The 27936-nt window shown below is 47.1% G+C and overlaps 1 protein-coding gene and 2 long non-coding RNA genes across 9 annotated transcripts in view; 1 reads left to right on the top strand and 2 right to left on the bottom strand.

The window, feature by feature from the left end:
- The window catches only part of LOC148144961 (uncharacterized), a 78449-nt gene that overhangs the window by 20757 nt on the left and 29756 nt on the right, over positions 1 to 27936 (bottom strand). The window lies entirely within an intron of this gene.
- The window catches only part of LOC148144962 (uncharacterized), a 78343-nt gene that overhangs the window by 20757 nt on the left and 29650 nt on the right, over positions 1 to 27936 (bottom strand). For 4 of the 6 annotated variants that reach the window (XM_087975538.1, XM_087975540.1, XM_087975539.1 and 1 more), the window contains exon 2: positions 20902 to 22826. The exons of 1 other annotated variant lie outside the window; for it this stretch is intronic. In XM_087975538.1, the coding sequence (XP_087831664.1) occupies positions 20969 to 22441 (1473 nt within the window). In that variant the 5' untranslated portion in view covers positions 22442 to 22826 and the 3' untranslated portion in view covers positions 20902 to 20968. Of the gene's footprint in view, positions 1 to 16847; positions 18260 to 20901; positions 22827 to 27936 lie in introns of those variants that run through there. One more of the 6 variants, XR_015751690.1, reaches the window with a different exon arrangement.
- Positions 56 to 27936, top strand: LOC148144963 (uncharacterized). 2 transcript variants are annotated; one of them, XR_015751717.1, is made up of 4 exons: positions 56 to 377; positions 7358 to 7462; positions 15978 to 16082; positions 26632 to 27936. It is a non-coding gene; the product is annotated as an uncharacterized LOC148144963 (long non-coding RNA). The 2 variants fall into 2 exon arrangements; XR_015751716.1 differs by lacking the exon at positions 26632 to 27936 and having other exon boundaries at positions 15978 to 16812.

Raw genomic sequence — 27936 nt, 5'->3', positions numbered from 1 at the left:
GGCCCCGCCCATCCCCCCGTGCAGCCCCCGCCCATCCCCCCGTGCAGACGTCTCGCGGGGCCGAAGGCGGTTGGGAGGAGAAGTCGCTCGAGCGAGGAAGCGGCGGGAGGGCGGCCGTTAGGAAAATGGCGCCGCGCGGCCCGGGGCAGACACCCGTCACTGGCCGCCGCCGCCTTCCTGGCGCAGCTGCTGTGTCACGGCCACACCGGCCGGCTGTACAGCAGCCAGGAGCCGGTGAGCATTCTGGAGGCGGATGGGGTTAAGGGCCTGCTTGGGAACTCGTCGGCCGCCGGGGTGGTGGAGTTCTACTGGTCGTGGGGCGGCCCCTGTGTCAACTATGGGGCCACCTGGAAGGTACTGGGCCCGGGACGTGAAAGGTGAGGCAGGTTGTGGGGGGGACGGAGGGGAAGGAATGTGGGGCCTGTCCTGTCATAGTGACATTTTACACTCACTTTCCATCGGCTTTTACTGGCGCTTGTGCTGTTTGCCCCTCACTGTGTGTTTAATCCTTGTGCTGTTTACCCCTCACTGTGTGTTTAATCCTTGTGCTGTTTCCCCCCTCACTGTGTGTTTAATCCTTGTGCTGTTTTCCCCCTCACTGTGTGTTTAATCCTTGTGCTGTTTACCCCTCACTGTGTGTTTAATCCTTGTGCTGTTTCCCCCCTCACTGTGTGTTTAATCCTTGTGCTGTTTTCCCCCTCACTGTGTGTTTAATCCTTGTGCTGTTTACCCCCTCACTGTGTGTTTAATCCTTGTGCTGTTTTCCCCCTCACTGTGTGTTTAATCCTTGTGCTGTTTGCCCCTCACTGTGTGTTTAATCCTTGTGCTGTTTCCCCCTCACTGTGTGTTTAATCCTTGTGCTGTTTACCCCTCACTGTGTGTTTAATCCTTGTGCTGTTTGCCCCTCACTGTGTTTAATCCTTGTGCTGTTTGCCCCTCACTGTGTTTAATCCTTGTGCTGTTTGTCCCTCACTGTGTTTAATCCTTGTGCTGTTTACCCCTCACTGTGTGTTTAATCCTTGTGCTGTTTGCCCCTCACTGTGTGTTTAATCCTTGTGCTGTTTACCCCTCAGTGTGTTTAATCCTTGTGCCGTTTGCCCCTCACTGTGTTTTAATCCTTGTGCCGTTTGCCCCTCACTGTGTTTTAATCCTTGTGCCGTTTGCCCCTCACTGTGTGTTTTAATCCTTGTGCTGTTTGCCCCTCACTGTGTTTTAATCCTTGTGCTGTTTGCCCCTCACTGTTTGGTTTAATCCTTGTGCCGTTTGCCCTTTGCTGTTACTTGTGCAATTGCTGAGGGTAGTGTATAAATACTAGTGAAGGATACTATGCACCAGCATGTATATGTTCCTCAGTCATTGAAGGGGCAGGACCTGTTGAGAATGATTGATTAGTAAAGCATGTGGTGCACTAAGCCTTGTTAACATGGATATAGTTTGTTATTTAGAAAAGTCGACTTTTTATTATTTAGAGTCATAGAGATGTACAGCACGGAAATACACCCATTAGGTCCAACCTGTCCGTGCCAACCCGCTATCCTAAATTAATCTAGTCCCTTTTGCCAGCACTTGACACATATCCCTCTAAACCCTTCCTATTCAGATACCCAGCCAGATACCTTTCAAATGCTGTAATTATACTGGCTTCCACTACTTCCTCTGGCAGCTCATTCCATAGATGCACCACCCTCTGCATGGAAACGTTGCCCCTCAGGTACCTTTGTGGTCTCACCCTAAACCTATGCCCTCTAGTTGTGAATCTCACCCCAACACTGAGGAAAATACTTAAACATTGAGCAGCCAGACAAATGCAAAAGCAATCAAATATTGAGCCACATGGAAAAAAAATTATGGCTGTACCCTTTTTGTTCTCCCATAGGAATTTGGACACTTAAAATCTGTTAATGACACCAGCATTGCTACAGTGTATATTGTGTACACTCCTCAGTGTCAACAAGCAGGGCACACGTTTGCTGGTGTCACCAAAACATTGAGCATGTTCCTCGCTGTCGGCAGAAAAGGGACGAGACCTACATTAGATGGACAAATAAGGAGCACTGGAGGACCGGAGGGAGAATTGTCCTCCTGCCATTCGGAGCTTCCCTATTGGTGAATGTGGAAGTTGGACCATGAGGTTCTGAAGCTCCTGCTCCTCCTCTCTCTGAATGAAGATTGAGGTTCACCTCAGACTGCAATTTCTTTCCTCTGTCCAACATCTGAGAGTACGGCACTCTCTTTTCTCACCCCCATTTCCATTTACGTTTCATTCTGAGGTTCAGTTGTTGACTTGGAGGAACTGAAAGAAATGGGAGTGAATCCAGGTGAGGGGACAGAGTCTGGAAAAGTTAGTCCACGCCTTTGTTCTCAATTGGCAAAATAGACAGGCAGGAGACTGAAAGAACGCAGCAAGCTGGGCAGTATCAGAAGGTGGAGAAGTCGAGGGATCTGGTGTACCCTTGTTCAAGTCTGGGGGTGGGGAGAGGGAGAACTGTGGAACAAGGGTGTGCTGTGGTCAGGGTATTGAAGTGGGGAAAGGTGGAGACAGGTAGAGGGTACAATAGACAATAGGTGCAGGAGAAGGCTATTCTGCCCTTTGAACCAGCACCACCATTCATTGTGATAATGGCTGATCATCCTCAATCAGTATTCTGTTCCTGCCTTATCCCCATAACCTGGTACGACCTGGTTGGTGAATGGGAGGAAGGAATCTAGTTGGAAGGGAAGAGTGGAAGGGGTTGGGAAGTGTGTTGGGGGATGGGATGGGAGATTATTTGAAATTGGAGAACTCAATGTTGTGTCTTCCGGGCTGTTGACTGCTCAGACAGAAGATGAGGTTTTGTTCCTCCAATTAGTGGTTTGGTTTGTTGTGGTAATGGAGGAAGCCAAAAATAGTCATGTCAGAAGGGGAGTGGGAAAGGGCTTTAAAATGGGTGGAGACTGGGAAGTCCGCTCAGCCTCTGCGGACCCCTGCTGTGATGCTCAGCAAACCGTTCCCCAAGTTTACGCTCGGTTTCCCCGATGTGGAGAAGACCACAATCGGCAAAGCACATCAGGTCAAGCAGCATCCGATCAGTAGGACAGTCGAAGTTTTGGGCACGAGCCCTTCATCAGGAATGATGCGTGGATGTTCAGAGGGGCATCAGTGTCCTTCTGTGCCAGTTGTCAGACAGGTGCAGCAGGCAATGAGCAAGGCAAGTGGTGTATTAGCAAGAGGAATTAAGTTCAGAAGTGAGGATGTCTTCCTGCAGTTAGGGGGTCATTGAATAGATTCAAGGCTGAGTTCATCTGTTTTTTATGTGAATGTTTATGGGGAAGGCAAGAAAATGGTTTTAAGACTAGTATAGAACCGAGTTACAGAGCCATGCAGCACAGAAACAGCCCCTTCAGTCCAACTAGTGAAAATTGAGGGACTGATTGTGGGATGGAGATTTGCAGCTTCCAAGGAATAAGAGAGGAAAGAGTTCACTATAAATTAGAATTTATGGGATCGGTTGATGAGTCGAGGAGTGTCAGTTGGAGTTTAATTTAGAGAAATCAGAGTTTGCATTTTGGTCAAGCAATCCAGGCAGGACTGACACAGTTAAGGGGAGTGTTGCAGAATAAAGAGACCTTGGAGTGCTGGAGTCTCAGGTGGATAGAGTAGTGAAGGCAGCGTTTGGTTTGCTTTCCTTCTTTGCTCATAGCATTGAGTATAGGAGTTGTGAGATCATGTTATACACACTTCCCACTCGAACGTGTTATCTAACTGCTTAACTGTTTCTGTTCTTTGGTATGTTAATCCCAGAACCTGTTTTCAGTAACTTTCTCAAGAACGTAATTTAAATGCAGAGCTTTTATATCAAAAATGTCAGGCTGACTCAACATTGGGACCCAGACAGAATTCACACCTATTGGTGGGTAGGCTGGGACTTTTTTCACTGGAGCACAGGAGGTTGAAAGGTGAAGGTATCGGGTGCCTCATTAGCAAGTTTGCAGATGGGCATTCAGATTGATGGAATATCAGATAGTGAAGGGGACTGTCAGACAATACAGCAGAATATAGATCGGAGAGTTGGGAGGAGAAATGGCAGATGGAGTTCAATCCAGACAAATGCAAGGTGATGCATTTTGGAAGATGCAATTCAAGAGCGAGCTATACAGTAAATGGAAAGGTCCTGGGGAAAATTGATGTACAGAGAGATCTGGGTGTTCGGGTCTATAGTTCTCTGAAGATGGCAATGACTGTCAGTAGAGTGGTCAAGGCAGCTTACGACACGCGTTCCATCATCAGACGGATTGAGTAAAAGAGCTGGCAGGTCATGTTAAAGTTATATAAGATTTTGGTTTGGTGCATTTGGGAATACTGCGTACAATTCCGGATCGCCAGATTTCCAAAAGGATGTGGATACGTTTGGAGAGAGTGCAGAGGTGTTCACCAGGATGTTTCCTGTTATGGAGAGCGCAAGCTATGAGGAGAGGTTGAGTAGATTAGGATTATTTTCATTGGAAATAAGGAGGTGGAGGGTGGGGGTCCTGATTGAGGCTGAAAAACCATGAGGGGTGTAAACAGGGGTGGATAGTAAGAATTATTTTCCCAGAGGGGAAGACTTAATTACTCAGGGTCACGAGTTCAAAGTGAGAGGAGAAAGGTTTGAGGGAGATGTACATGGAAAGTTCTTTACACTGAGGGTGGTGGGTGTCTCGAATGCATCGCCAGCGGAGGTAGTAGGGTTGGGATCGATAGCGTTATTTAAGATGTAGCTGGACAGATACATGAATGGGCAAGGAGCAGAGGGATACAGATCCTTTGAAAATAGGCGGCAGGTTTAGACAGAGTATCTCGATCAGCATAGCCTTTGAGGGCTGAAGGGCCTGTTCCCGTGCTGTAAGGTTCTTTGTTCTCTTCATAGAGGTTTACAAAACTGAGGGGCAAAGATAAGGTGAACGGCATGTGTCGTTTCAAGATTCGGGAGCAAATTAAGGTGAGAGGAGAAAGATTTAAAAAACACATGAGGAGCACCTTTTTTTTAAACAGTGGTTTTTGTGGAATGAATGTCCAGAGGAAATGGTGGATGCAGGTTGAGTAACAACGTTTAAAAGACATTTGGATAAGTACATGAATAGGAAAGGTTCAGGGGGATATGGGGCAAACACAGGCAGGTGGGACTAGTTTAGTTTGTGAATATAGTCAGCATGGACTAGTTGGGCTGAAGGGTCTGTTTCTGTGCTGTATGACTCTGTAACTGTTCTGTGCTGGTCTTGAAACCATTTTCCTTGCCTTTCCCCATAAACATCCACTTCATGGTTGTTCTAAAATCAGATGAACTCAGCCTTGAATATATTCAATGACTCCCTAACTGCAGGAAGACATCCCGACCTCTGAAATCAATTCCTCTTGCTAATATACCTCTTGCCTTGCTGATTGCTTGCTGCATCCGTCTGACAACTGGCAGTGACTGGTGTGGAAGGACGCTGAGGCCACTTTTTACATCCACACATCATTCCTGAGGATGGGCTTGTGCCTGAAACGTCGATTCTCCTACTCCTCGGATGCTGTCTGACCTCCTGTGCTTTTCCAGTGCCACACTATTCGACTCTCATCTCCAGGATCTGCAGTCCTCACTTTCTCCACATCCCAATATGTCACCATTTTAACAACGTACCTCCTTTCAGCAGTTATTTTTTCATAACCGAGGCGAATTCTTCACATTGTGGGCCTGCATTTGCCGTGCGTTTGCCAATTGAGACACCGACCTGGACCAACATTTCCCGACTCTGTCCCCTCCCGAGATTCACTCGCCTTCTTTTCAGTTGCTGCAAGTCAGCAATTTAACCCCAGAATGAAAAAATGAAATGGTAAAGACAGTGCCGTACTCTCAGGTGGTGGAGAGAGGAAGGACGTTGCAGTCTGAGGTGAAGTTCAATCTTCATTTGGAGAGGAGTAGCAGCTTCAGAACCTGATGGTCCATCTTCCGCATTCAGACAATTGGGGAGCTCTGATTGGCAGGAGGTCCAGGCTCCTTGTCTGGCTTCTCATTGGTCCATTTGAAGAAGGGTTTGCACTGTTTCTGCAGACAGAGCATGCGCGGCTTTTGCTGAACCAGCATAGAGTCAGAAGTGTACAGCATGGAAACAGACCCTTCGGTCCAACCCGTCCATGCCGACCAGATATCCCAACCCAATCTAGTCCTGCTCCTCAACACCTGGCCCACATCCTTCCAAACCTTTCCCATTCATTTCCCCATTCAAATGCCTCTTAATTGTTGCATTTGTACCGGCCTCTACCATTCCCTCTGGCAGCTCATTGCAGACACGTACTACGCTCTGTGTGAAAAAATTGCCCCGTAGGTTTCTTTTACATTTTTCCCCTCTCACCCGAAATCTATGCCCTCTCGTTCTGGACTCCCCAACCCAAGGGAAAAAACTTTGTCTATTTAGCTTGTCCATGCCCATCATAATTTTTTAAACCTTTATAAGGTCACCACTCAGCCTCTGACACTCCAGGGAAAACAGCCCCAGCCTGTTCAGCCTCTCCCTCAAACTGTACCTCTTATGCTCGCATCCAAATTATTTATATAAGTGACAAAAAGTAGAGGACCGAGCACCGATCCTTGTGGCACTCCACTGGTCGCAGGCCTCCAGTCTGAAAAACAACCCTCCCCCACCACCCTCTGTCTTCTACCTTTGAGCCAGTTCTGTATCCAAATGGCTAGTTCCCTCTGAATTCCTTGAGATCTCACCTTGCTAATCAGTTTCCCACGGGGAACCTTGTCAAACGCCTTACTGAAGTCCATATACATCACATTACTGCTCTGCCTTCCTCAATCCTCTTTGTAACTTCCTCAAAAAACTCAATCAAGTTTGTGAGACATGATTTCCCACACAAAACCATGTTGACTATCCCGAATCAGTCCTTGTCTTTTCAAATACATGTACATCCTCTCCCTCAGGATTCTCTCCAACAATGTGCCCACCACTGACATCAGCCTCACTGGTCTATAGTTCCCTGGCTTGTCCTTACCACCCTTCTTAAACAGTGACCCAATGTTAGCCAACTTCTAGTCTTCTGGCATCTCACCTGACATGCACAGTATGCTGTATAGAGATGCTGTTCCTGATGGATTTAAAGTGTCCAACTGCCACAATTTCTACCCCCCCCTCCCAGTCACTTGACATCACCGCGCAGGCTCCTCGCTATTTTTGATGTTCATGTTACCTAGAACCCTCATGATTATATCAATCTCAATGAGGTCACCCCTCAACCTCCTGTGCTCCAGTGAAGAGATTCACAGCCTCTCCTTATAACTCAAACCCTCCAGACTTGGTAATATCCTGGTGAATCTTTACTGAACCCTCTGTAATAGTATTCTTCCTATTACAGGGCCACCAGAAATGTTCTCAGTACTCTACAAGTGGCTTCACCAACATCCTGTACAACTTCTAAATGATGTCCCAACTCCTTTATTCAATGGTGTGGACAAATAAGGTAAGTGTGCTGAATGCCTTCTGAAGCACCCTTCCAACCAGTGATGCAACTTTCAATGAAGTATGTACCTGAACCCCCCCCCATATCCCTCTATAAAAGTCCTGCCCTTTAGGAAAATGCAATCCCTCACTTTTATCTGTACCCCTCTCATACACACACTCTCTCTCAGATGTAGACACACCCTCTTACAGGCTTCTCCTCCATCACACTCCCTTGACAAAGCATGTGCACACATTCTCTCTCGCGCGTGCGCGCACACCCACACATAACGATGGAGTGCATTTGCAGAATTATATTTACAGATATATTCAACTTTGCACAAAAAGCGCACAACATGCAGGTAGTCAATCCATGTAATGTTTTATACATTCCTAGTTTGGAAATAGTACCAGTCTGATTTACTGGTACTGACATACATTGTCTGGGCTGAGATGTCACCAGTTTAAAAAAAACCCTTGTGATTTTGAGGATATGACTGAATAGTAGTACTGCGATGTACCCATTCTAAAAGATGAAAGACTTAACAGCAATCTACATTTGTCAATATATCATATCAGTTGCATGACACTGTGACCTTTTGCTCTTAACTCTGTGTCTTATGATCCTGCTCCACAGTTATCCGATGAAGGAGCAGCGTTCCGAAAGCTAGTGCTTCCAAATAAACCTGTTGGACTATAACCCGGTGTTGTGATTTTTAAACCGTGTCCCACCTCGTCCAACAGCAGCACCTCCACCTCCTTTCTAATGAACAGAGCCCACACTTCCCAGTGCTGCCAGTAAACTGCCGTTGAAACAATGCAGTGCCTGCACTCCCGAAAAATGTAAACTTCTAACGAAACCAGCTACTCAGTCACTGCTCCATCTGATATACAACATTGGAAACTTAATGCAGGAGGCTGCAAGAAATAAGCAGCTTTAAAACAAAAACCGCTTGGAGCTCTAAGCTTTCAATGAGAGTCTGAGTCCGGCAGAATGTTCAGGTAACCTTTATTGTGTCCCAACATTGTTACAGCTTCAGTTGCCCCCAGCAAAAAGGCAGAGAAAGAGTAGATGTTTGTTAGACAGCTCAACAACAGGGGGAGGAGCAAGGGGTGGAGCAAGGCCAACAGCAGGCCCCCGCACTACGCCTGCATTGCCTTGCACAGTTTACAAAAATCCCTTCCCCTTCAGAGACTCCAAACAGTGTGGGAGCAGGCCACTCGGCCCAAAGACTACACACTGATCCTCCGAAGGGTAACCCACCCAGGCAATTCCCCTACCCCTATTGCTCAACATTTACCCGTGACTAATGCACCTAACCTGCACATCCCTGTGCATGATATCCCAACCCAATCTCGTCCCGCCTGCCAGCACGGGGCCCATATCCCTCCAGTTGCTTTTCAAGTGTTGTAATTGTACCAGCCTCCACCACTTCCTCTGGCAGCTCATTTCATACACGTACCACCCTCTAAATGAAAAGGTTGCCTCTTAGGTCTCTTTCATATCTTTCCCCTCTGACTGTAAACCTATGCCCTCTATTTCTGGACTCTCCCACCTCAGGGAAAAGACTTTGTCTATCTATCCTATCCATGCCCCTCATGATTTCATAACCTTCTATAAGGTCACCCCTCAGCCTCTGACGCTCCAGGGAAAACAGCCCCAGTCTGTTCTGTCTCTCCCTATAGCTCAAATCTTCCAGTCTTGGCAACATCCTTGTAAATCTTTTCTGAACCCTTAAGTTTCATAACATCTTTCTGATAGGAAGGAAACCAGAATTGCACACAATATTCCAACTGTACAGCAGTAACATGACCTCCCAACTCCTGTACTCAATATTCTGACCAAATAAAGGAAAGCATACAAAACACCATCTTCACTATCCTATCAACCTGCGACTCCACTTTCAAGGAGCTGTGAACTTGCACTCCAAGGTCTCTTTGTTCAGCAACACCCCCTAGGACCTTACCATTAAGTGTATAAGTCCTGCTAAGATTTGCTTTCCCAAAATGCAGCACCTCGCATTTATCTAAATTAAACTCCATTTGCCACTTCTCAGTCCATTGGCCCATCTGATCAAGATCCCATTGTAATCTGAGGTAACCTCCTTCGCTGTCCACTACACCTCCAATTTTGGTGTCATCAGCAAACTTACTTACTACACCACTTATGCTCACATCCAAAAAGTAGTGGGCTCATTATCTATTTTGAAAGTGGAATTGACAATATATTACATGTATTGACTGCCTGCAGATTGTGCAGTCTTTCAGCAAAGTAGAATGTTTAGGGTGTAGGTTTGATATCGAGACGTTTCATTACCTGGCTTGGTAATATCATCAGTGGTGACAATGTTTAATCCCAAATGGAGCAATTAAGTGCAAAGTTACTTTCAACCATTTAATAAAACACTGCAAATTTTATTTCATATGAAAATACATTCATTTTATAATTTGGATAAGATCTTTACAAAGGAAATATTACTAAACAAAATAGCTTTCCTGAGTATCAATATTGACAACAGTTATGCAGCTATTATTTGTCAATTGACCAACTAATTGAAATAATTTCAGAATAAATGAGCTGCTTCATTATTATACATTGAGATATTGCATATCTTGGCTCTCACCCAAGTATTCTCCAAAGAAGAAAATGCATCTGGATGGGGACATGAATGGTAAAAATTCAGAGGGATATGGGCCAAATGCTGGCAAATGGGTCACTAGATTAATTTAGGATATCTGGTTGGCCTGGACTGAAGGGTTTGTTTCTGTGTGCTCATTACAGACTCCCCTCTTCTGGGATCCCCATACCAGCTGTTATTTTCACGAAATAATCTGACAATTGTTGACTTCCATTAACCTATTCCATCCAGAGAAAATTCCTCTCTCTGCAAAGTGTGGTTCACGTTGGCAAATTCAATCCTCCTCCGGTCCTCAGGAACACAATCTATAATGAGCAACGTTCTCAATACCTGTTTAACGTTCAGTGGGGAAACTATTTTCGGTCCAACAGTTACACAGAATTCTTCCGAAATGTTTTTGGCAAATGTACTGCTCCCACGAGAGCTCATGGGCCCACAGTTCAAATGCTTTTAACAGCTTTTTTTCTCATTTCCCCGCCTTCCCAGGATGCAGAAATTTCCCACCAGAAATTGTTTGCCCTGAAAAATATCCAGCAGGAACGTGATTATGGAGCTATCAGTAAAAATGCTTCACATGGCTCAACCAAGGTTAGAAATGGAAGAACATCTCTGTTCAAAGTTACTGTTCGTTTGCCCTTTCAAAATTCCTTGAATTTAAGGTGTTTCATTGTAGCATTTAATTATGATCCATTAAAAGCAGTATCCGGTCTCATCTGAGTGAGGAACCGACTCAACAAGCGAAATAACTTTTCTGTCTGCTCGAGATGTGACATCCTCACCCTCTCTCTGTTGATGCAACAGGATTACCAGAGCTGGAAGTACCACTCTCAGAATACAATTGCTGATCAACAGTTTACTTCTGTTGCTTCACATAAGGATTTAAAAGCTGCTAGCCTGATCTCGCACAAAGCACAAAAACAAACTGTGCCTGTGCAGAGGAGAAATTTCACTTGGAATAGATCACAAAATAAGAACTGTTACCACTCCCACAACTCATGTGTTTCCCACGGACAAAGTAAACATCACACAACACCAGGTTATAATCCAGCAGGTTTGTTTGGAAGCACTAGCTTTTGGAGCGCCGCTCCTTCATCAGGTAGTTGTGGAGAATGAGATCATGATCACAATTTATATCCAAAGGAGTCTAGCGTCATGGAAATGTGACACATCAAACAATTTTAGATGAAATCCTTCATCTTTTAGAATAGGTTTCTGCTCTTTGGTTTGTTAATCCCAGAACTTGTTTTTTGTTACCTTCTCAAGAATGTCATTCAAATGCAGAGCTTTTCTAACAATGTGTGAATTCTGTCTGCGCCTGAATGTTGAGTCAGACTCACATTTTTCTACATTTAAATTGCATTTTTGAGAAGGTAATTTACAGATTAGGGTGTAGAGGTTCGGGTGGATCGGCTGTGCTAAAGTACCCATAGTGACCAGGGATGTGAAACTTAGGGTGGATTGACCATGGGAAATACTGAATAAGGGGGTGGGATGCTGTTCAGAGGGCCAGTGTGGAATAGAAGGGCTGAATGGCCTGTTTCCGCATTGTTGGGATTCTATGACTCCCACCACAAAGGAGCATTTTATTGGCATCTATCCTGTCAAGCCCCTTTCAGAATTCTACTGGTTTCAATAAGATCACTTCTGGTTCAGAGAGGAAGACAGCATAAAAGAGGCACAAAAGAGTGTGACTGTAAGTGAGGCAGGTAGGGGGAACCGGAGTTCAGGAGTGGAGGAGCCTCAGCCCTTGACCTTGTCCAACAGGTACGAGATTTTTGCTCCCTGTTCGGATGAGCAAAAGGGCTCTGGACAGGATGAGCCAACTGACCAAGGCACCATGGTCCAGAAGGCCATTCAAGGGGGGGAGCTAATAGACAAGTAGTGGTTATAGGGGATTCTATAATTAGGGGGACAGATAGTATCCTTTGCAAGCCGGATCGGGAGTCTCGCATGGTGTGTTGCCTGCCCGGTGCCAGGGTGCGAGACATCTCCGACCGTCTTGAAAGGATATTGGAGCGGGAGGGGGAGGATCCAGTTGTTGTGGTCCACGTTGGTACCAACAACATAGGAAAGACTAGGGTGGAGGACCTGTTTGGGCATTATGAAGCACTAGGCAGGAAATTGAAGCACAGGTCCTCAAGGGTCATAATCTCCGGATTACTGCCCGAGCCACGTGCCAATTGGCATAGGGACAAGAAAATTAGGCAAGTAAACACGTGCCTAAGGGATTGGTGTGGGAAAGAGGGATTCCACTTCATGGGGCATTGGCATCAGTTTTGGAACAGGGGGGATCTGTACCGTTGGGACGGTCTCCACCTGAACCGATCAGGTACCAATGTTCTAGCGAAGAGGATAAATAGGGTGGTCAGTAGGACTTTAAACTTCTGAGTTGGGGGGAAGGGAAAGTGAAAGCGACAGGGAGTATGGAGGTAAATGGCAAGATAAGCAGCAGGATAGAATGTTTCCAGGCGGATTTAAAATTGAGGCAGACTGAGAATGCAGTAAAAAGCAAGGATAACTTAGGACATATGACTTCCAACATCTCTAATGATAAAGAAGTTAGCATTAAGGCACTTTACCTGAATGCTCGTAGCATACAAAGCCGATGAACTAATGGCACAGATAATAGTGAATGATTATGATGTAGTAGGCATCACAGAGACTTGGTTACAGGGGGGTCAGGACTGGCAGTTAAACCTCCATGGTTTTTCAATTTATCGAAAAGACAGAGAGGTGGGCAGAGGGGGTGGGGTTGCCTTGTTAGTTAAGAACAAAATTAAATCTATGGTATTGAATGACATAGCGTCGGATGATGTGGAGTCTGTGTGGGTGGAATTGAGGAACCACAAAGGCAAAAAAAACATAATTGGAGTTGTGTATAGACCTCCTAACAGTGGTCAGGACCAGGGACGCAACATGTACCGGGAAATAGAGAAGGCATGTCAGAAAGGCAAGGTTACATTGATCATGGGAGACTTCAATATGCAGGTGGACTGGGTAAATAATGTTGTTAGTGGATCTAAAGAAAGGGAATTCATGGAATGCTTACAGGATGGCTTTTTGGAACAGCTTGTCATGGAGCCCACAAGAGAGCAGGCTATTCTGGACCTAGTGCTTTGCAATGAACCAGACTCTATAAAAGATCTTAAAGTAAGGGAACCCTTAGGAAGTAGCGACCATAATATGATAGAGTTCAGTCTGGAGTTTGAAAGGGAGAAGGCAAAATCGGATGCAATGGTGTTACAGTTGAATAAAGGTAATTATGAGGGCATGAGAGAGGAACTGACTAAAATAGACTGGAAGCAGAGGCTAACCGGGAAGACAGTAGAGCAAAAATGGCAGGAGTTTGTAGGTATAATTGAGGACACTGTACAGAGGTTCATTCCCAAGAAAAGAAAGATTAACCGGGGAGGGATTAGACAACCTTGGCTGACAAAGGAAGTCAGGAAATGTATTAAAGAAAAAAAGAGATCCTATAAAGTGGTTAAGAACAGTGGGAAATCAGAAGATTGGGAAGGATACAAAAGCAAACAGAGGATAACAAAGAGTGTAATAAGAAAGGAGAGGATCAAATATGAAGGTAGGCTAGCCAGTAATATTAGAAATAATAGTAAAAGTTTCTTTCAGTACATAAGAAACAAATGACAGGCAAAAGTAGACATTGGGCCACTTCAAACTGATGCAGGAAGCCTAGTGATGGGAGATAAGGAAATAGCAGGAGAACTTAACAAGTACTTTGCGTCAGTCTTCACAGTGGAAGACAAGAGTAATATCCCAAAAATTAAAGGGTGTCACGGGGCTGAGTTGAGTATGGTTGCCATTACGAAAGAGATAGTGCTAGAAAAGTTAAAAAGTCTTAAAATTGATAAATCTCCTGGCCCCGATGGGATACACCCTAGAGTTCTGAGAGAGGTGGCTGAGGAAATAGCAGAGGCATTGGTTGAGATCTTTCAAGAGTCACTGGAGTCAGGAAAGGTCCCGGATGATTGGAAGATGGCTGTTGTAACCCCCTTGTTCAAGAAAGGATCAAGGCAAAAGATGGAAAATTATAGGCCAATCAGCTTAACCTCGGTTGTTGGTAAAATTCTAGAATCCATCATTAAGGATGAGGTTTCTAATTTCTTGGAAGAGCAGAGTCTGATCAGAACAAGTCAACATGGATTTAGTAAAGGGAGGTCATGCCTGACAAACCTGTTGGAATTTTTTGAAGAGGTAACAAGTAGGTTAGACCAGGGAAACCCAGTGGATGTGGTCTATCTAGACTTTCAAAAGGCCTTTGATAAGGTGCCACACGGGAGGCTGCTGAGCAAGGTGAGGGCCCATGGTGTTCGAGGTGAGCTGCTGGGATGGATTGAGGATTGGCTGTCTAACAGAAGGCAGAGAGTTGGGATAAAAGGTTCTTTTTCAGAATGGCAGCCGGTGACGAGCGGTGTCCCGCCGGGTTCGGTGCTGGGGCCACAGCTGTTCGCATTACATATTAACGATTTGGATGAGGGAACCGGGGGCATTCTAGCGAAGTTTGCCGATGATACGAAGTTAGGTGGACAGGCAGGTAGTACTGAGGAAGTGGGGAGGCTACAGAAGGATCTTGACAGGTTGGGAGAGTGGTCCAGGAAATGGCTGATGGAATTTAACGTGAGCAAGTGCGAGGTCTTGCACTTTGGCAAAAAGAATAAAAGCATAGACTACTTTCTAAATGGTGAGAAAATTAATAAAGCCAAAGCACAAAGGGATCTGGGAGTGCTAGTCGAGGATTCTCTAAAGGTAAACATGCAGGTTGAGTCCGTGATTAAGAAAGCGAATGCAATGTTGTCTCTTATCTCAAGAGGGTTGGAATATAAAAGCAGAGATGTACTACTAAGACTTTATAAAGCTCTGGTTAGGCCCCATTTGGAGTACTGTGTCCAGTTTTGGTCCCCACACCTCAGGAAGGACATACTGGCACTGGAACGTGTCCAGCGGAGATTCACACGGATGATCCCTGGAATGACAGGTCTAACATATGAGGAACGGCTGAGGATACTGGGATTGTATTCGTTGGAGTTTAGAAGATTAAGGGGAGACTTAATAGAGACGTACAAAATAATACATGGCTTGGAAAAGGTGGATGCTAGGAAATTGTTTCAGTTAAACGTGGAGACTAGGACCCGTGGACACAGCCTTAGAATTAGAGGGGGTCATTTCAGAACAGAAATGCGGAGACATTTCTTCAGCCAGAGAGTGGTGGGCCTGTGGAATTCATTGCCACGGAGTGCAGTGGAAGCCGGGACGCTAAATGTCTTCAAGGCCGAGATTGATAGATTCTTGTTGTCTCGAGGAATTAAGGGCTACGGGGAGAACGCAGGTAAGTGGAGCTGAAATGCGCATCAGCCATGATTGAATGGCGGAGTGGACTCGATGGGCCGAATGGCCTTACTTCCACTCCTATGTCTTATGGTCTTATAGAAATAGACTCTTTGGTCCAATTCATCCATGGCGACCAGGGTTCCCAAACTAAACTAGCCTCACTCTAAACCTTTCTATTCATGTACCCATCCAAATGTCGTTTAGACTTTGTAAACGTACCTGCATTGTCCACATGCTCAGCAAGTTCATTCCATGTGTCAACCATCCTCTGTCAAAACGTTGCCCCTCGGGTTCCTTTTAAATCTCTCTCCTGTCACTTTAAAGCAATATGCCCTCTAGTCTTGAGCTCCCCAACGCTAAGGAAGAGCCCTTTGCTATTCACCTTACCTCCACTCCTCGTGATTTTATCAATGTTCATGATATCACCCCCCAACCTCCTGTGCTCCAATGAAAAAAGTCCCAGCCTGTCATTATAACTCAAACCCTCCAGTCCTGGCAACATCCTGGTAAATCTTTACCGAACCCTCTCTAATAGTATTCTTCCTATTACAGGGACACGAGAACCATACTCGGTACTCTGAAAGTGGCCTCACCAACATCCTGTACAACCTCAACATGATGTCCCAACTCCTATACTCAATGGGGTCAACAATGAAGGCAAGTGTGCTAAACGCCTTCTTAACCACCCTGTCTCGCAGCGAAGCAACTTTGAAAGAACTGTGTACCTGAACCCCACCATGTGTCTCTCTTACAGCATGACACAGGGCCCGACCATTAACTGTACAAGTCCTGACCGTCCTTGCTTTAGCAAAACGCAAGCCCTTGCTTTTATTCATACCTCACTCATACACACGTGCTCTCACAGACACGCACACATACACCCCCAACACACTCTTATGTGCACTCATGCATAAACTCACATATCACTTTTTGAGCAAATTTGTATTGGCAGAATTATATTTGCAGATACATTCAATTTTGCTCAAAAAGTGCACAGTCTGCAGGCAGTCAATCCATGTAATATTTTATAAATTCATCCTTTGGAAATAGAACCAGTCTGATTCAAAATTGGGACATTGACAGACTCGAACCTCACACCTTTATCTGGGCTGAGTTGTGACTTTTTTAAAAAAAAACTGAAGTCATCTTGAGAATGTGAATCAAAAGATGTTATAGGATTTACATATTAATGAACTGAAACCTGCAACGCATTCTAAAAGGCGAAAGACTTAACAACAATCTTGGTTTGTTCAATATATCCTATCAGTTGCATGACACTGGGATCTTTTGCTATAAAATCTGTGTCTTATGATCCTGCTCCACAGCTACCCGATGAAGCAGCAGTGCTCCAAAAGCTCTCACTTCCAAATAAACCTGTTGGACTATAGCCTGGTGTTGTGATTTTTAACTTCGTCCAGGCGAGTCCACCATCGGCTCCTCCACATAATTTCTAGTGAGCACAGCCCACACCTCCCAATGCTGCCAGTAAACTTTACAACGCCGATGAAATGACACACTATGCACTCCTGAAAAATTCACAATTTCTAACGAAACTGGCTGCTCATTCTGATCCATCTGATTCGCGACATTGGAAGCTTAGTGCAGAAAGCTGAAAGAAATGAGCAGTTTTAAAACAAAAACCTTGGCGCTCAAAGCTTTCAATGAGAGTCTGAGCAGGGGGTAAATTCAGGTAACTTTTATTGAGATCCAACTTTGTTACAGCTTCAAACCCCCTCAGCAAAAAGGCAGAGAAAAAGTAGCTGCTTTTTAAACAGTTCAAGGTCAAAGCGCACACCCTACCCCACCACCCCCCAACCCACCTCACTACTTTACTATTGGTCACCACCAAGTTGTCCCTTTGTAATTGGGGAGAAAGTGAGGTCTGCAGATGCTGGAGATCAGAGATGGAAATGTGTTGCTGGAAAAGCGCAGCAGGTCAGGCAGCATCTAGGGAACAGGAGAATCGACGTTTCGGGCATTAGCCCTTCCTAGATGCTGTCTCACCTGCTGTGCTTTTCCAGCAACACATTTCCACCTTTGTAATTGCCCTTCCCGCACAGGGGGCAGCTGAAGTACCTCTCTCCTTTGTGGATCCGCGGGAGGGTCAGCAGGCTGGAGGCCTGGGTAAATCTCTTCCCACACCCGGGGCAACTGAAGGGCGTCTCCCCCATGTGGACCCGCTGGTGCCTCAGCAGGGTGGAGGAATCGCTGAAGGCCTTCCTGCACACTGGGCAGCTGCAGGGCGTCTCCCCAGTGTGGATCCGCTGGTGGGTTAGCAGGGTGGAGGAAGTGCTGAAGCCCTTCCCGCAGACGGGACAGGGGAACGGGCTCTCCCTGGTGTGGCTGCGCCGATGAGTCTCCAGGACAGACGGGACACAGAAGCTTTTCCTGCAGTCGCCACACTTCCATCGTTTCTCCACGGGGCTGGATTCCTTGGGTTTCTCCATGGCCGAAGCTTCAGTTACACACAAATGTGTGTGGAGCCCCTCCCCACCGTGAATTCCTCTTCCCAGGCTCAACACTCAGTGCACTTCAAAAGTAGGGTCTCTCATCCAGTCCCACGGATGCTGAAAATGTACTCAAACAGGAACCAAAACTTTGCTCCTTCTCACAGAATCATAGTTGAAAATTGTTGCGGTCCCGATGGATTGAGTGACTGTCAGACATTGATGTCAAAGTGAGGACTGCAGACGCTGGAGAGTCAGTGTCGAAAAGTGTGCTGCTGGAAAAGCACAACAGGTCAGGCAGCAGCAGAGGAGCAGGAGAGTCAATGTTTTGGCTTAAGTCCTTCATCTGTTGATTTTGAAGCTTCAGTCTTCAGATCTTCAAATACACTGTTAAAAACAGGTTACAAAAGTCATCACTATCAGTGCAGGGTAGAAATTCAGAACAAGCAATTCTACTTTCTGTGGAATATCATTTTGTTTAGTTGTTCCACAAAATTGAAAGCACTCCCACACCCTCTTCCCCCTCTGTTCTCACTCTGCTCTATCTCATTCTCCTGAAGGTGCTGATTCAGGATCTTACAGGGGCAGAAAAGCAAAAACGTCAAGACTGACATCTCTCTGAATTTTGGATACCTCCACCTGAAAGTTAATATCTTTCACAACACTGGGATCCTGCCGAGAGTGAGCAGGTCTGATTTTGGGAAGCAAAAAAAACGTATCAATTCAGGGTGAACCTGCAATACAGATTCTTGAGGAAGATCCAGACACAAAATGATTATCGACCCCGGAAGGTGGGAGTAAAATGAGACGTCAAGGCATTAACACCGACACACTTCAGTCAAACTCTTCTGCTCCCAGTCAGGGCAAAACATGCTCTGAAAGACCAGCCTTCACAACCACACTTCTGATTCCACTGAAGACAATTAGAGTCACACAGCACAGAAACAGACCCTTTGGCCCAACCTGCCCAGATAGCCTAAATTAATCTAGTCACGTTTGCCATCACTTGGCCCCTATGGGGGCTGGGTGCTGGCAGCTGGGACTAAATTGGGTTGGCTATCTTGTCAGCAAGGACGAGTTGGACCGAAGGGTCTGTTTCTGTGCTGTACATCTCTATGACTCCAGTTGCATTTGCCATCACTTGGCCCTGACCCATCTGAACCCTTCATATTCAGATGCCCGTCCAGGAGCCTTTTAACTTGTCATCGTATCAGCACGCACCACTTCCTCTGGCAGCTCACACCATCGCTCAAGCGACTCCATGTTGAAAGCGTCTGATCTGGTGCACCAGATGACACCAGGATAATCTCAGATCATTCCAGATCGCATCGATACTCAGTCAGTGGCTTTCCCGATCAGCATGTTGTACGTGATGAAACAAGTCCATGGGTAGGCGATCCCCCACCTCTTAGTTCAAGTATCTCTACGAGAACTTCCTTGCTGGTGGGTCCCTTGGAGACGTTTTTATAAATGACTTAGATGCAGGCATAGGTGGATGGATTAGCAGAATTGGACTGAGAGGTGACAAATGGAGTTCAATGCAGCTAAATGTGAGGTGATTCACTTTGGGAAGAATCACAGGAAGGCAGTGATCTTGGAGTCCATGTGCATAGATCCCTGAAAGTTGCCACTCAGGTGGATAGTGCTGTTAAGAAGGCATACGGTGTGTAAGGTTTCATTGGGTAGAGGGATTGAGTTCCGGAACCGCAATATCACGCTGCAACTATACAAAACACTGGAGCAGCCACACTTGGAATATTGTGTATAGTTCTGGTCCACATATTTCAGGAAGGATGTGGGAAGCATTGGAAAAGGTGCAGAGGAGATTTACCAGGTTGTTGCCTGGTCTGGAGGGAGGGTCTTATGAGGAAAGGCTGAGAGACTTGGGTCTGTTCTCATTGGAAAGAAGGCGGCTAAGGGGGGGATTTGATAGAGATATACAAGATGATCAGAGGATTAGATAGGGGAGACAGTGAAAGACTTTTTCCGAGGATGGTGACATCAGCTTCCCAAAGTGAATCACCTCACATTTAGCTACATTGAACTCCATTTGCCACCTCTCAGCCCAATTCTGCAGTTTATCCAAGTCCCCCTGCAACCTGTCCAAATTGAGGGGTGATAGATTTAAGACAGATGTCAGAGGCAAGTTCTTTATGCAGAGAGTGGGAAGGGCGTGGAATGCCCTACCTGCTAAGGTAGTCAACTCAGCCACATTAGGGAGATTTAAACAATCCTTAGACAAGCACATGGATGATTTTGGGATAATGTCAGGGAATGAGCCGAGAATACTTCACAGGTCAGCGCACCATCGAGGGCCGAAGGGCCTGTTCTGCGCTGTATTGTTCTATGTTGTTTGTTCTATGTTCTAAACTTAGTGCAGGAGGGTGAAAGAAATGAGCAGCTTTAAAACAAAAACCTCTTGGAGCTCAAAGCTTTCAATGAGAGTCTGAGCCCGGTGGTAAGTTCAGGTAACCTTTATTGCAACCCAACTTTGTTACAGCTTCAGATCCCCCCAGCAAAAAAGGCAGGGAAAAAGTATCTGCTTTTTGAACACCTCAAGGTCAAAGTACACACACCACACCTCCCCTCCTCCCCCCCCACCCCCACCACACTTCCCCTCCTCACCACGCTGTCTTTACTACTGGCCAGCACCAAGTTGTCCCTTTGTAATCGGATCCTTGGTCCAGCCATAACCCGGAGAAAGTATTGCCTCACTCAGCAATTTCAACACATACCCTGTCTCCAAGTAAGTTTCTCCCCGCTCATTTGCCAGGAAGGGGCAGTGTAGAGTCAACCAGACTACTGTGGGTCTGGAGTCACGTGTAGGCCAGACCAGGTAAAGGATGCAGCTGGAACGACTGAGTGAATCCTTTCCCACAATGGCGGTTCCCTTCCCTAACAAGGGAGAGAGGGAATCAGATGGGGGCTTTCTCCCCCGCACCACCCCCTCCCAGAAACTGTCTCATCGTTCGATTCCGAACTCCACATTTCTGACCGAATACCAATTCTGCCATCTGTCGTGGCGGGATTCGAACCCGGGAGTCCCCGGAACCGAGTTGATAGTCCAATTAATAATGGCACTCGGCCGTCACTCCTTCAATCCCCCTGCGATGACACGTGAACTCGTTGGTGCTTCCGCAGGTGGGAGACCTGGGTAAAGGCCTTCCCGCACTTGGGGCAGCTGAAGGGCCTCTCCCCCGTGTGGATCCGCTGGTGGGTCAGCAGGTTGGAGAAATGGGTAAAGGCCTTCCCGCACTCGGGGCAGCTGAAGGGCCTCTCCCCCGTGTGGATCCGCTGATGGGTCTGGAGGTTGGAGGAGCAGTTGAAGCCCTTCCCGCACTCGGGGCAGCTGAAGGGCTTCTCCTCGGTGTGGACCCGCTGGTGGGTCTGGAGTTTGGAGGAATTGATGAAGGCCTTCCCGCACTCGGGGCAGCTGAAGGGCTTCTCCCCCGTGTGGACCCGCTGGTGGGTCTGGAGGTTGGAGGAGCAGTTGAAGCCCTTCCCGCACTCGGGGCAGCTGAAAGGCTTCTCCCCGGTGTGGACCTGCTGGTGGGTCAGCAGGTTGGAGGAGCAGTTAAAGCCCTTCCCGCACTGAGAGCAGGTGAACGGCCTCTCCCCGGTGTGGATACGCTGGTGGGTCAGCAGGGAGGAAGATCTGCTGAAGGCCTTCCCGCACTCGGGGCAGCTGAAGGGCCTCTCCCCCGTGTGGATACGCTGGTGGGTCAGCAGGGAGGAAGATGTGCTGAAGCCCTTCCCGCACTGAGAGCAGGTGAAGGGCCTCTCCCCCGTGTGGATCCACTGGTGGCTCTGCAGCTTGAAGGAAGTGGTGAAGCCCTTCCCACACTGAGAGCAGGTGAATGGCCTCTCCCCGGTGTGGACACGCTGGTGCCTCAGCAGGGAGGAAGATGTGCTGAAGGGCTTCCCGCACTCGGGGCAGCTGAAGGGCCTCTCCCCCGTGTGGATCCGCTGGTGGGTCTGGAGGTGGGAGGAGCAGGTGAAGCCCTTCCCGCACTCGGGGCAGCTGAAGGGTCTCTCCCCCGTGTGGACCCGCTGGTGGGTCTGGAGGTGGGAGGAGCAGGTGAAGCCCTTCCCGCACTCGGGGCAGCTGAAGGGTCTCTCCTCCGTGTGGACATGCTGGTGTCTCAGCAGGGAGGAAGATGTGCTGAAGCCCTTCCCACACTGAGAGCAGGTGAACGGCCTCTCCCTGGTGTGGATCCACTGGTGGGTCCGCAGGGAGGAAGATGTGCTGAAGGCCTTCCTGCACTCGGGGCAGCTGAAGGGCCTCTCCCCCGTGTGGACCCACTGGTGGCTTCGCAGGTTGGAGGAGCTGGTGAAGCCCTTCCCACACTGAGAGCAGGTGAACGGCCTCTCCCCCGTGTGGACCCGTTTGTGGGCCAGCAGGTGGGAGGAATGTCTGAAGGCCTTCCCGCAGTCGGTGCAGGGGAATGGCCTCTCCCCGGTGTGACTGCGCCGATGTGTCTCCAGGGCAGACGGGACATGGAAGCCTTTCCCACAGTCGCCACACTTCCACTGTTCCTCCACAGGGCGGGATTCCTCAGGTTTCTCCATGGCCACAGCTTCAGCTGCACACAAACACGTGCAGAGCCCCTCCCTGCCGTGAAATCCCCTTTCCAGGCGGTATAACTGTTTCAGGCTCCACGCACAGTGCGCTGCAACAGTGGGGTCTCTCGTCCAGTCCCACTGATGCTGAAAACGTCCTCAAACAGGAACCAAGAAGCATTGATCCCTCTCACAGAAATCACAGTCAAAAACCGTTGTGGTCCCGATGGATTGAGTGACTGTCAGACATTGACATCAAAGTGAGGACTGCAGACGCTGGACAGTCAGTCGAAAAATGTGGCGCTGAAAAAGTACACCAGGTCAGGCAGCATCCGAGGAGCAGGAGAGTCAATGTTTCAGGCATAAGCCCTTCATCTGTTGATTTTGAAACACTCTGCAAAAAGAGATTACAAAAGTCATCACTATCAGTGCAGGATAGAAATTCAGAATAAACAATTCTACTTTCTGTGGAATATTCTTTTGTTATTCCACAAAATTGAAAGCACTATCCAACTCTCTCTCCCCCTCTGTTCTCACTCTGCTTCTCACTAACTAATTCTCCTGCAGGTGCTGATTCAGGATCTTACAGGGGCAGAAAAAGCAAAAACATCACGACTGATCTGAACCCTTCATATTCAGATGCCCGTCCAGGAGCCTTTTAACGTGCCATCGTACCAGCACCCACCACTTCCTCTGGCAGCTCATGTCATCGCTCAAGTGACCCACATTGAAAGCGTCTGGTCTGGTGCACTAGATGACACCAAGATAATCTCAGATCATTCCAGATCGCATCGATACTCAGTCAGTGGCTTTCCCGATCAGGATGTTGTACGTGATCAAACAGCTCAGTGGGTAGGCGATGCCCCACCTCTTAGTTCAAGTATCTCCCTTGCCGAAGGGTCCCTTGGAGACACTTCAACTGGACTTCATTGAGTTGTAGAAATGAGTTGAGTTGCTATCAATATGTTTTGCTTATTGCTGATGTCTTTTCGAAGTGGATTGAAGCCTAACTTCCTCCTAACGCTACTGCTGAGACTGTGGTGTAGATTTTGTTTAAGGAAATAATTCCCCGCTTCAGTCTACCTGCCTGCATCAGCTCGGGCAATGGACCACACTTTGTAGGTAATATTAACGGAGAACTCTGTTCCCAGCTTTGTATTTGTCGGCAACTGCATGGTGCTTCTCATCCTCAGTCGGCCGGACTTGTTGAATGTTTTAACCAGGCTCAAGACTAAACTTGCCAAATTAATGGCCGAGTCTGGCCTCTCCTGGTTATGCTAATCCCTGTGGCCTTATTCCAGATGCGATCCATATCTGTGGGCAATACACGACTGTCTCCAGCTGAGAGTCTCTCTGGTCACCCCCTCTGTACCCCTTGGAACGATTCGGCTCCCTTCGCAGTCCACTTCCACCACATGACCGAAGCAATGATTAGTTAGAGCAAGAACATAATCAGTGTTATGCGTGCCTTTCACTCCCAGGAGCGTGCGGCCTACAGCGATGTTCCCTCCCTTTCAGCCTCGTCATGGGTATCACCTGGTTCGTTGGTGCTTGTCAAGAACTGGACTGGCAAAGTTCTCTATCCTCGTTGGGATGGCCCCTTCCAGGTTTTACTTCCCACCCCTACAGCGGTCACAGTCGTTGGGTGCTCAGCTTGGGTCCAACTGCACCATTGTAAATTGATTGACCACACCAATCAAAAGTGGGGAAGAGGAGGAGAGAATCCTGGAATCTCAACAAAAGGAGTGGACCCTGTCCAGTTGCGTTTTGAATTTTGCTGTTATTCTCATGTTAATCTTATGACAGATACTTGAACTAAGAGGAGGGACATGTGGGCGATCGCTTATCTCCTCACCTTTCTGATCACGTACAACATCCTGATGGGGAAAGCTACTAAGTATGGATGCGACCAGGAATGATCAGAGATTATCCACCACCCATGCTGAGAAGATTCATCCAGTGCACTGGACCAAACGCCTTTGACGTGTGGAACGTGATGAAGATTGATTATTGCAATGGACTCTTACATCAGAAAAACCAGATGGTCCATCTGGACAGTAGAAATCAGTGGGAGTTACCATGTCGTTACCATGTCTTTTTGATTTTACCTGCAGACGCAAACCTAGTGAGGATAAAAATGATCAACTCAGGAACACCATCCCTTTTTGCAGGAAGGCCGACTCGAGAAAAGGGAAGCCAGATAGGGGAAACTCCTCAATCCACAAACAACTTATTTATACAGGCCCACAGAACGCTCTTCACCCCAGAGGCAGTAGCATGTTACTCCTCTCTAGCGGGAGATGACTTACTTGCCCCGTCCCCAATCCCTGATTCCATTCCATTTGTCAGACATCCTACTGCCGACCCTGCGAAGAGAAATATCACTTTCCAATAGCTCCGGTCTGTGTATACAAACAGCTGGTGTAACACTGGCTGGGGTACAGCAGGCCTTATGCAGCACATGGACCTGGAACGGAACCCTTCCCTTGTGCATTGAAAGGCCTTTTCTCTTTTCAGAACCTGATACTGTCACCAAGACCATGTACAATAGAGCTAAGGGAGAGCCCAATGGGAACAGCATTCTGAGGACCATTGTCTCCCATACAGTGCGAGTGCTCGAGTCACTTGGCCCATTTTTTACAGCACTCCTCTTGCAAAACGTCGACCCTTTCCTCCTGTAGACCTGACCAGACCCCCTGCTGTAACAATTCAGGAACCTATTTTGACAAACTCTCCGTAATATAAATCAAACCAGACTATTATTTCTTCAGCTAAGGTAAAGCTACCAATTTCCTTATCCTGGATGGCAAAGATGTCCCTCATAAGGTCACTATCAGAGCCCTTGTTCCCACAACAGTACCTTGTCCTGGCCAGTGGACAAGTCGATGGAACCTCCATCTGAGGAGGATGCAGCGGTCGGTTTCAGCCAACCTTCCTCCAACTGGAAGGACCCCAAAGGACTGGGTGGCAATACAGGACACCCGATAGGCTGGGGAATCCAGAGTACCCTGGGGTTGGAAGGATCGACAGGGGTGACAAGTCAACAGAACCGCAATTCCCTCTTTGACGGCCTGACCATTCGAGGAAATAAGACTAAAGAGGCTCTGAAACAGAGTAAACTGGGATTATCAGACCTGTGTCTTTACTCTGTGCAGAATCGGTATGCCTTAGACTATATACTTGCTCAGGAGGATGAGGTCTGCACCATTGTCCAAGATAAATGCACTATGGGCATTCCTGATCTCACTGGCAATATTACTAAGATACAAGAAGAGATCCAGGCATTCCTTGACTGAATGACTGAAGGGACCAATTGGGGAAACTGCAGATCGGGCTGATGGTACAATTGGTTTATCAATTTAGCTATGTCTGTTTGTCGGTATTGGTATTGTTTGGTATTTAATTGCTAGGCTTATGAGGTCCCTTAGTGATATAGATTTGCCCCAGAAGATGCTCCTTTTGGGATCTGATGGCTCACCCACATGTGTCGATGGCGATGATAAATATGACCAGATGAGCTGCGAAGATGGTGGTGCCGCTCTACAGGATGTTGATGGCTGGACCACCTTGAAGGTCATTCGTTTGGACTAGCCTTCTCTTTCAGTGATCGTGGTGCAATCAAAGGGAGGAATGAGGGTGTGGGCATCTGGGTGATAAAGTCTATAGCCTTAAAACTTGTCTTTAAACATTCAGTCTAAAATGTAATGCTGAATTATTAAATACATTTACTGCACTAGAAAATAAACAGGCAGGAAGGCTCAGAAAGAGGAGAGAACTTAAAGATAGGGACACCTGGGCTCACCAAGCGATAACAGGATGCTGTAAGGCAATTAAGAACGTTTGCCTCAGCATCGGTGAATCTGTGTGAACAGGACACAAAGTGATAACATTCACAGCCGTTCCCTTGTGAAATGAATGATCGTCTTTGAATCTGACCCTGAAACAAGACCCGGTACTATCCATAGCTTTGTAATTAATGGGTGGAGCTTGTCCATTGTCACAGATTCTTACTACTCCTTGCAAGGGGGCATTCACAAAATAATTCTTTGCTGTCTTGAGATTTCAAAAGGACACGAGAGAGAGAGACCATTTTAGTGCTGAGGCTGTTGAATCCCGTAGAGAATTAACTGAGTGCTTATCTGTTATGGATTGAATTGAATTGCATTTTGGGACTTCATGATGAGAGGTTTTTATTCCAGGTTTCCAAAGAGTATGATCTCCAGGACAAACCAAGAGAGAGGCTTTACAGGTCTGAGTTCTCAAAGGATTCCCTGGGCCACCTCAAATCTCCACTTTAACATGGGAGGTAGGACAAAATGGCTTCTGCTTGGCTAACTCGGTGGGACTGAGTCAGGCAGATACTCACGACTCAGAACAAACAAGAAACCACAGACTGATGTCAATCCAGTGAAAAAAAACTGCAAATGTGAACCTAACCATCAATCGCAGAAGTAACGGTTTAATCCTAACCGCCAGACAGGACAAATACGATTCCAAGTACAAGTTGTCTACAAGAAATTATGATAGATTAGATTAGATTAGATTCCCTACAGTTTGGAAACAGGCCCCTCGGCCCAACCAGTCCACACTGACCCTCCAAACAGTAACCCATCCAGAAACATTTTTCGTCTGACTAATGCACCTAACACCATGGGCAATTTAGCATGGCCAATCCACCTGACCTGCACATCTTTGTACTCTGGGAGGAAACCGGAGCACCCGGAGGAAATCCACGCAGACACGGGGAGAATGTGCAAACTCCACACAGATGGTCACCCAAGGCTGGAATCGAACCTGGTGCTGTGAGGCAGCAGTGCTAACCACTGAGCCACCGTGCCGCCCTAGGCTAAGTCAAAAATGCATGAGGACCCTGCGGGATCTGATTGAGCATGATCATATAGTAACAACCAATGTCTGACTCTAAACAATGTACATAAGTTCTATCCAAACTCTAAAAGTCGGCGGATTCTTTTGGCACTCTAGGAGTACTCATCGGTGGCCCAGTGGTTAGCACTGCTGCCTCACAGCACCAGGGTCCCAGGTTCGATTCCAGCCTTGGGGGGCTGGCTGGGTGGAGTTTGCACATTCTCCCCATGTCTGCGTGGGTTTCCTCCCACAATCCAAAGATGTGCAGATGTGGTGAATTGGCCATGCTAAACTTCCCATAATGTTAGGTGCATTGGTTAGAGGGAGATGGGTCTGGGTGGGCTACTCTTCAGAGGATCGGTGTGGACTGGTTGGGCCAAAGGGCCTGTTTCCACATTGTTGGGAATCTAATCTAATCTCATCCTTCTGGGCTGATCAGAGTCTACCGTCTGGGCCATATCAAAGAATAAACTATTGCTTGTATTATTGACAAAGTCACTTCCAGGTGTGTTTATTGACCAATCCCAGAAATCCAAAGATCCAGACAGCAGTCCAGATCAGAACAACCAGATAGGAAATGGTTAATGTCCCCAGGATGTGGGAGCAAAATAAGACACCAAGGCATTAACACCAACACC

Source organism: Chiloscyllium plagiosum, unplaced genomic scaffold (assembly GCF_037043375.1).
Source record: "Chiloscyllium plagiosum isolate Xiang-an unplaced genomic scaffold, Cpla_swu_hap1 HiC_scaffold_27, whole genome shotgun sequence".
Taxonomy (NCBI): domain Eukaryota; kingdom Metazoa; phylum Chordata; class Chondrichthyes; order Orectolobiformes; family Hemiscylliidae; genus Chiloscyllium; species Chiloscyllium plagiosum.
Note: the sequence above shows the minus strand (reverse complement) of the source record. Positions and strands in the feature narration are given on the sequence as shown.